Source organism: Macadamia integrifolia, chromosome 5, assembly GCF_013358625.1.
Source record: "Macadamia integrifolia cultivar HAES 741 chromosome 5, SCU_Mint_v3, whole genome shotgun sequence".
Classification (NCBI taxonomy): Eukaryota; Viridiplantae; Streptophyta; class Magnoliopsida; order Proteales; family Proteaceae; genus Macadamia; species Macadamia integrifolia.
In genome coordinates, this window is record NC_056561.1 from 19,916,737 (window position 1) to 19,925,939 (window position 9,203).

At 42.9% G+C, this 9,203-nt stretch overlaps 1 protein-coding gene across 1 annotated transcript; it reads right to left on the bottom strand.

Annotated features, from left to right (window-relative positions):
- Positions 1 to 731: 731 nt before the first annotated feature.
- LOC122078362 (fasciclin-like arabinogalactan protein 7) lies at positions 732 to 1,807 on the bottom strand (the record flags this gene model as incomplete). The annotated part of the gene is given in 2 exon segments (XM_042644327.1): positions 732 to 1,383; positions 1,649 to 1,807. A coding segment is annotated over 1 exon segment (621 nt), but the record flags the coding sequence as incomplete, so codon positions are not given.
- Between the last annotated feature and the right edge of the window lie 7,396 nt (positions 1,808 to 9,203).

A 9,203-nucleotide genomic window follows, 5' to 3' on the forward strand; every position in this document is an offset into this window, starting at 1 on the left:
TTTTTTTTTTTTTTTTATTCTAATGAAATGTGTAAATATTGTACATGTTACAAAGTAAAAAACATTGAACATATTTGTCTCTCTGGCTACAGGGTCTATACATTATTCTCTCAAAATATAGCTATCTATCTGAGACCCTCCCCAACCCACCCAAAAAAGTGAATTAAAAAATAAATTGAGAGTTTTTAATCACCCAGATTATTTTCAAGAAGTTTCCAAGCATCACCCTAAGTTCACTGATGTTCTGAAGATTTTACTACTGGGATTTTAATCAATTTACATATTATATGTGTCACAAGATTCCTTCAAATGTTCATCACCAGGAGATAGAAATGAGCAACATCAAGAAATTGTAATGGCAAACAAGAAGAAGAAGAACATATGTGACAAAACAAGGGAACCATGTCCTCCAACTCAATTTCAATCAACAAAATATTTTGTTCAAAAAAAAAATTAAATCAACCGAAAGAAATAGAAGGAAAAAGATGAAGACAATCCTCTCTCATCTCATCTCATATCAAGACACTCCATTACTCCACACAATAAATCACATATTCTTAAAAGAATAAGACCAATCCACCTGACATTGCCAGAGCCAAGTAATGCAAGGCACTCCAGCTGATCATCCTGTGAGAAGAAGAAGAAGAAGAAGAAGAAGAAGTTGAAGATTTGGGAGAAGTGCCCTTTGTTGGGGTTGAAGAAGCATCAGCTACTGGAGCAATATCAGGAGTAGGAGTAGGAGCAGGAGCTGGGGCTTGGGGAGGGGCTACACCAAAGATTGCTTCAGGAAGGAGAACCTTGTCAACCTGATACACTGCAACAGGGTTTGTAGAATGTACACTGCTGCTCACCTTGGTATCAGTCCATCCTGAGCTAAGTAGAGCTGTTCCTGAGATATCTGTGAAATTCAAAGTGAACTGTCCTCCTGCCATTGTAGTTACAGGGCTTGATTGGCTCAGGTTAGTGAATGCAGCTAGAGTGTAGTATTGGGACAAACCATGGAAAAGGGCTAGTGATTTTTTCTGATCTTGGGTCAGATTGGATAGAGAAGGCTTTTTAAGAGATGAGAAGGCTGAATCCTTAGGTACAAAGATAGTTATTCCCTGTTCAGTGTTGTTGGCTTGATCTTGGAATGTTTTGATCACATTGGTTGATTCAAGTAAGCTGAGGAATTTGGAGAATGGTCCAGCTACAGTTAATAGATCGGTGAGGTTGACATAATCTGGCGCCGGTGCCGGAGCCGGTACCGACGTCAGGGGGAGTACCGGAGATGGAGGACTCTTACCATTTGTAGATGAAGAACTCAACAAGACTACCAAACTAGTAACCATGAAAATCATTTTAGCTTCCATAGTTCTTCTTTTCCCTTCTTTCCCCAAATTCCTGCAACAGAAAAACCCACAAAGTAATTAAGTCTCAAACTTTCCCAGAACTAAAATGCTAAACATGGCTCAAATTCTGTGTTCTGGGAGCATTTCCCGACAGGAGCAGCAGCAGAAAACGAGTTCTTCCAAAGACAAAAAAGGGTTTTTTTTTTCTTAATAACAAAACCAGATCAAGATCCAAATTTCTACCCTTATCCCTTGTTTCCGTACTAGTAAGGATCTGCAATAGTAGGAAGAAAGATATTTGAGAAAACCCTACTTACCAAATCACTGAAACAACAACAGCAAAGAAAGATACCCAAAGAGAAACCCAAAACTCAGTACATTACACACTAGGAGCAGGACCATAAAAGAACAAAACCAGATCTTGTGAAACTCAACAAAAGCAACAGAACCCACAATGAAGAAAAAGCCATTACCATAAACACCAAAATGAAAATTTAAGGAGAGATCATAAATGAAACCCAAAAGGATGCATGTGAGAGTGACAGAGAGAGAGAGAGAGTACCAACCTGACTAAGGGATTCACTTCACGATTCGGAGACAGAGATGAAGGCACGAATTGGAAGAGAGACTGAAATGTTGAAGATTATAAATTGCAGGAGAGATTTGAAACCTGAGAGATTATATAAAGAAAAAATGGAATAATGAGAAGAATGGTGTACAGATCATGAGATTGGGTATTTGGGTGTTGGCAGCCGGTGAAGGAAGAAGAGGCGTAGGTACGGATACAACAAAATACAGCTTACAATCACTGAGAAGAAGAGATGCCATATTCCCTTCTTTATAAGACATGAACAGGGTTTTAAAACCCGGAATCCGAATCCATCAACCGATTCTTAATCAATTTATGACCGGTCCAGCCACTTTCAATTTGGGTTCAGATCCTGGATTAGAATTGACTAAGATCAAATGAGAAATCGGTCAGAAAATTGGCTCAAAGCCTAAAACATGCCCTGACCTTAGAATCTATACAAGGGTTGATCGAACCCTAATTGATCAGAATCTGGCCAGTTGATTCCAATATGATCCCTCGATCGCCAGGGTTGATGAGAAATTGGTCAAAATTGGCTAAAACATACCCTAACCCTAGAATTTGTATAAGTATCAACCAAGCAAGATCAAACCAAATTGGCTTTGGTCTTGAATCGATTCCAATCCAAACCCAATGATCCATCCATCCTACCCGAACCCGTTTCTTGAAACCCTGGGACTCTAAGAAGAATGAAAGTGGCATTTGAGTGTGGGAAACAATGAGAAAGAAAGAGCCCATGTAAGGTGGGCTTTCTAAATCAATACCCATTAGCTTCTTTTTCCTTTTCCTTTTACTTGACCGACATTGTTGCCTACCTCACCCCACCCCATATTATTACAAAAATGAAATTTCTCTATCAACTCCCCTAAATTCCAATAGAGACTAGAGATTAAAAATGAAAGCATCCAAAGATTTTGATGGATCATCTAAAAGAATGGATTGAAATCGTCTGCAATTATGATCTCGTACAATTCTGTGAAATACCACATTCGGGAGGTGACACATGTATTGATACTAATACAATGATTCAGATCTGGTACAACTGATAAAACCTTAAATCAGTGAAGAGGCATTTAAATCAGATATGGATCATTGCATTGGTATCAATACACGTGTCACCTCCCTGAAGGTGGTATTTCACGGAATTGTACGAAATTGGAATTGTAGATGATTTTTTTCCCTAAAAGAATTGGTTGGTCTTCCAAAATTATTTGAGGTATCATGTATCGGTCGGATTGATATCAGTATCAGTATCAGTATTAGTATCAATATCAGTATCAAATTAATTATATAAAATGATCATGTATTCAAAAAAAAAAAAAAATACCGATATTAATTCAAATTTTGACCGATTTGATACCAAAACATTAAATGAGAAGATATAAAATTATTCTCTGTAGTGAATATAGCTGCACAATGAACATCAAATAATCAAAATGACCTCAAAGTGTATACCCAGATCACTGATTCGTTACACGACTACACTCATTGCAGAGAATAATCACCCAACGATACCATGTAATTTTAATGGGCTTTGACTTTTACAACTTGCACTCACATGTAAGTCCACATGGCTGACATGGGGAGATGGACGGGCGTGATTTTCCAAGTCTAACGGCCACATGTGATGGGAATCCCGTGACAGAAGGCTCGAGGTAATTATAGTTGGAAGAGTAAACTAGATTGGATAAAATCAAATTGTAATTAAATAATTAAATATAAAGAACGTAACAATAATTTAACATTTTAATGAGGTTTTTTGGCGGTATTCCCAGACATGGAGCCCACCGGTCTCAAATATCCAACCATAGCTTTAGCTGTTCAGCACTTTACACACATCTGACTCTCTAACCTACCAATCATAATAAACTCTTAAAAGTAATTAGTATGGATGTATGACTTGGCACGTCAAGGAAACATGATTTTGACTGATATGCCCTTTATTAGAACCGTTTGATTCCTTGATTTGACAGAAAAATCAAATCCTAAAATCTCATGGCGGGACCTAGACACCCCATCGCCACCTATGAGCCCGTTGTACCAATCTTATGTTTTTTTCGGTTAACAAATCAATCCTATATTATTGTAGGGGAAGTGTTTCAGGGAATTGTTTATGTGGGAGAGTGCAATTTATGTGATTGTATAAGGGCCAATCAAAGTGTACCAAGAAGCATTAATAGATGAGTCACTTTTTCATTTCATTGGGTGGATTGATCATTTCCCCTATGTATTTGGGGACACGGGTCACATTTCTTCACATAGACTATTTTCTAATTGTAGGATTGTAATTTTTTTTTTAAGTAGATATTAATAATTAGTTTTTATTTAGGTTAGAAGATCGATGTCAGGTTGCGTGGCTCTACACAAATGTGAGGCCAATGAGAGTGTATATAGGAGCATCAACTAGTTGGGATTTTTACATTCAAGGAAGTGGGTGTGATATTTCACACTATCATGTGTCTGGACATAAGTTGCATGCAACTTGGTTAGGATATTTTTTTCTTTCATTTAATACGAGAGAGGTTTCTCTGTGGCAGCGATATGGGGGGGGGGGGGGGTGCACTATGCTTTAATGAGTTATTTCATTTCGTGTGAAACGGATAAAGATAAACTAAGGTGCTAATATATTTTACCATTGATTGCTCGAATAACATGTTCCTATTTAATATTTAAGGGATAGATCTATATGTTACTTGCTTATATTGACATCTTATATGTCAGACCAATAATGATAAGGGAAATTATATGTTTAATGTGGAAAAGAAATAAAATCTATATATTTGACAAAGAAAGAAAGAAAGTATATACTGATAGTGTGTAGTATCTTTTCCCCAATATTTGATATCAAAAAAAAAAAAAAAAAAATTCATCATTGACATTATGAGGATTTTTTCACATACTCTCTCGCATCCTAACCATGGTATTAAGTACTAGTGTTATCAGTATCTATTGAGGGTAATCTCTCACATCCTGATCATAGTATTAATAATCCACTGAGGGTAAAATAATCTAAATTTCGATTTTTTAATCTATAATTGAAGGCAAAATGGACCTATCAAGCCTGTACGATAATCTGTATCGATATTGGCTTAGACAATAATCAGTTAAAATGTGTTTAAATAATATTTTCATTCTTGTAATTTTCAGTCATTTCTGAATTGATCTCAAATATATGGATATCAAAGAAAAAAAAAATCTGTTTAAAACGTGTTCATGGTCTTTTTAATTAGAACAATGTTTTAAAAATAAATTTAAAGTTATAAAAGCTTATAATTCACACAACAAAATATTAATATTTAATTAATAAAGCATTAGTTGGTCCCACAATTTATGTGTACAATGTCATTTTTTCGCTCTTGTATTTTTTAAATCTAACATTTAAACATATGTTGTATGATTTCATTTTTTGACGTTTCTGTAGATGCTTATTCGAACGTTCTCATTGACCTTTGCACATGTATAAAACTGCATTCACCCATAGAAAATACTTCCCTATATATTATATGGGATAGGGATACGTATGCTAACGGGTCACTTAAGAATAAAGTATGCTAGCAAGGTTTTAACCATAGGATTTAGTCATCTTAAACAAAACCGTTGGATGTAGGGAAAAAATCCAAACCTTCCCTCCACCGCTGCCACACATTTTCTCTACCCCTGCAACTATCCTGAGTTGCCGGAGTCTGGTTTCTCGCTCGCGCCTTCTTCTCCCCGCAGCCCTTCATCTCTCTCTCTCTCTCTCTCACACACATCCCTCGTCTTTTTTTTTTTTTTTTCTCTTACTCACATTTTCTTCATCTCTCTTCTTCAACGAAGAACAAAATCATTGATCGGAAATTTGGAAATCCTTAGATCGCATCAGAGAATTTCAATAATTTGAGGTGAGTCATCTTAGATCTGTAACTTTCCTCATCTCAATTTCTTGATTCTTCTATTTTGATTTCACCTTTTTTGCATTCTGTAGTCTTTTATCTATGTTTCTGAATGATTTAGGGTGATATAGCCAAAATAACCTCTCGGTGGGGGCAATGACACGTGTCATTGCCGGGACACGTGTCCTCCGCCAGATGAAGGTTCCAAGAAACCATTCACACTCGAGCATGCTCAATCACCGAGGCACGCCCGCAGAATCACGCGGGATCACGTCGTCTGCATGAGGGGAATATTCCCCCAGAAGGTTGGACGTATTCTAGTAGGACTCTAAGAGGGAAGAAGGGGGAAAAAACCCTAAGGCCGAAGAGCTATATAAGAAGGCACGGAAGAAAGGGGAAGGTAAGCTCTGAGACCCTCACCATTACTCCCTTATTGAACTGTGCGGCCGACCCTGACTTGAGCGTCGGAGGACTAACCCCGGACAAAGTTCCGGGCCTCCGTCGTCTGTGTTTGTGTAGGTTGGACTGGCGGGGTTTTTGGCAGCAACAGATTGGCGCCGTCCGTGGGAACGACGGTAATGGTGGGAAGAACCTACAACCGAAGAAGGACGAGAGCGACGTCCAACGTAGACATGGGGGAAGAACCTTCAGGGGAGCTTCCTCCCTCGGCGGAGACTGGACGAGAAAGAGGTCATGATGACCGGGAAGTGTCCGTCAGATACCAGCGGTCGGCTGGATATTCAGTACGGGAAGGCAGCGACCATCAGCCTCCCGCGGCCCAGGAGTACGTGACAAGGCAGCAGTTCGAAGACCTCCAGAACAAATATAACCGGATGGCAGAGACTATGAGGGAGGTCTCCAAAGCTGTCTCCCATAAGACCGGCGGAGCACCCCCAGGGACTCACGTCCAGTTCGAGAGGGCTCGAGAAGAAGACCGAAGCAGTACGGGATCAACGAGGGCCGGCCGCGATCCCCGAAACCGAGCAAGGGAGAGTCCCGCGCCCCGAAGTAGGACGCGACGCGCCGCCAGAGACCCGCATGGGGATCAGCACCAAGGAGACAAACAGAGGTCCGAGGACTCGGGATTAAAGAGGATGATCTTAGACCTGAAGGACGAGATCAGAAAGGTGGCAGAAAACCAGACTGGGAACCGCGAGCCCGACCTCACCAATGATACGGCCTTAGCTGACGAGGTCATGAGGGACCCGCTCCCGGTCGGTTTTCGCCTACCTAAGTACGACACCTATGACGGGTCGGGGGACCCCGTCGATCACTTGGAAGGCTTTAAGGTCGCCATGCAATTTCATCGCGTCTCGAAAAATATTATGTGTCGGGCCCTCCCATTGACGTTCAGGGGGGCGGCGAGGCTGTGGTATAACCGACTACCGACGAAGTCGATCCACAGCTTCAGCGACCTGAGCTACTTCTTTGTGAAGGGGTTCTCTAGTAGCCAGCCCCTCCAGAAGACTACGTTGAACCTAACCAACGTCAAACAGCAAGAAGGGGAATCGCTGCGGAATTACATGAAGCGATTCCAACAAGAAAAGATCACGATCAGGGGCCTTGATCCGAAGGAGTTCACGGCCCTGCTAGGTGGCGTCAAGGACAAGGAATTGAAGAGGTCCCTGGCGAAGCATACGCCTAGAGATCTGACCGAGCTGAGGGCGCGATGCGATAAGTATATCCAGATGGAGGAAACCCTCCAGGCAGACGAAGAAGTCGAAAGGAAGGCGGCGAGGAAGAGACCCTTAAGGGTTGATGATAAACCCATCGAAGAAGGGAAAAGACGAAAGTCCGAGCGCAGTCGGGCCCCCAGTCCACCAAGGAAGTTTGAGAGGTATGCACCTCTGAACCAAAGACGAACAGAGGTGTTAATGCAGATAAAAGATTCTCCAGATGCCAGGGCCATGAAGTGGCCAGGGAAGATGGGGCGACATCCCGAAAGACGTAATGTGGATAGATACTGCCACTTCCACAGAGACCACGGCCATGACACCGAGGACTGTTGGCATCTCAAGGGGGAGATAGAAGGAATGATCAGAAGGGGATACTTAGGCAGATTTGTAGACCGGGAGAAAGAGCTGGCTCCAGAAGGCACTGGACGGAGAGATAACCGTCGGAGAGATGGTGCAGGTCGGTATGAAAGAGGGGGGCTCGCCCGCAGAGGAAACCAAGAACAGCGGAGAAACCAGACACCAGAGGGAGATGGACGCCGGCCTCGGGAGGAGAACAAGAGCCCAACAAGAGTTATAGCAACCATCTGTGGAGGTCCGGCCGCAGGAGAGAGTTCGGTCTCTGCCAGGAAGGCGAAGGCCTACGCGAGGAGCGTACATGTGGCAGAATGGTCGAACAAGAAGGCAAAGACGGGGACAGTCATCTCCTTCTCAGACGATGATCTGGAAGGGGTACAGACCCCGCATGACGATGCCTTGGTCATCGCCATGACTATAGGAGATTGCAAAGTGAAGAGGATCTTAGTGGATAACGGCAGCTCAGCTGATATCCTGTTCCTCGAAGCTTTCCGGAAGATGGGCCTCGACGAAGGAAAGTTAAAAAAGGTCGAACACCCGCTGCAGAGATTCTCTGGCACCCCGGTGAAGGTGGAAGGGTCGATAGAGCTGCCGGTTCGAGCTGGCACCGGAGATCGCCAGGCGACGGTGATGATCAACTTCCTGGTAGTGAGCATTACATCAGCGTATAATGCCATACTAGGAAGAGTTGGGTTGAATCTGTTAAAGGCCGTCGTCTCCACCCCCCATCTCAAAATGAAATTCCCAACTAAGAATGGCGTCGGGGAGTGTCGGGGTGATCAGGAGACGTCCCGAAGATGTTACGCCACTACCCTCTGGGGAAAAGAAAAGGCGGGTGAGACGCTCCCAATAGAGGATCTACGTGATGATGTCAGCTATCAACGGGGAGAGCCGGCCGAAGACTTGGTGCAAGTTGAAGCTGAAGAGGGAGACAACACCCGGCAATTCCAGATTGGGGCTACCATGCCAAGGCCGCAACAAGAAAGACTCGTCTCATTCCTGCGGAGCAACGCTGACGTATTCGCTTGGTCGGCATCGGATATGCCCGGGATCGACCGAGAAGTAATAGAACATCACCTGAACGTTAGCCCCATGAAGAAGCCGGTGCAGCAGAGGAAAAGGACGTTCGCCCCAGAAAGACAGAAGAAGATAAACGAGGAAGTGGAAAAGTTACTGAAGGCCCGGTTCATCCGAGAGATCCAGTACCCGGAGTGGATATCTAACGTGGTGATGGTCCCGAAGGCAAACGGGAAGTGGAGGATCTGCATCGACTTCACTGACCTGAATAAGGCCTGCCCCAAGGATGCATACCCCCTGCCAAAGATAGACCTGCTCATCGACGCGACGGCGGGATACGAGACGCTGAGTTTCATGGATGCAT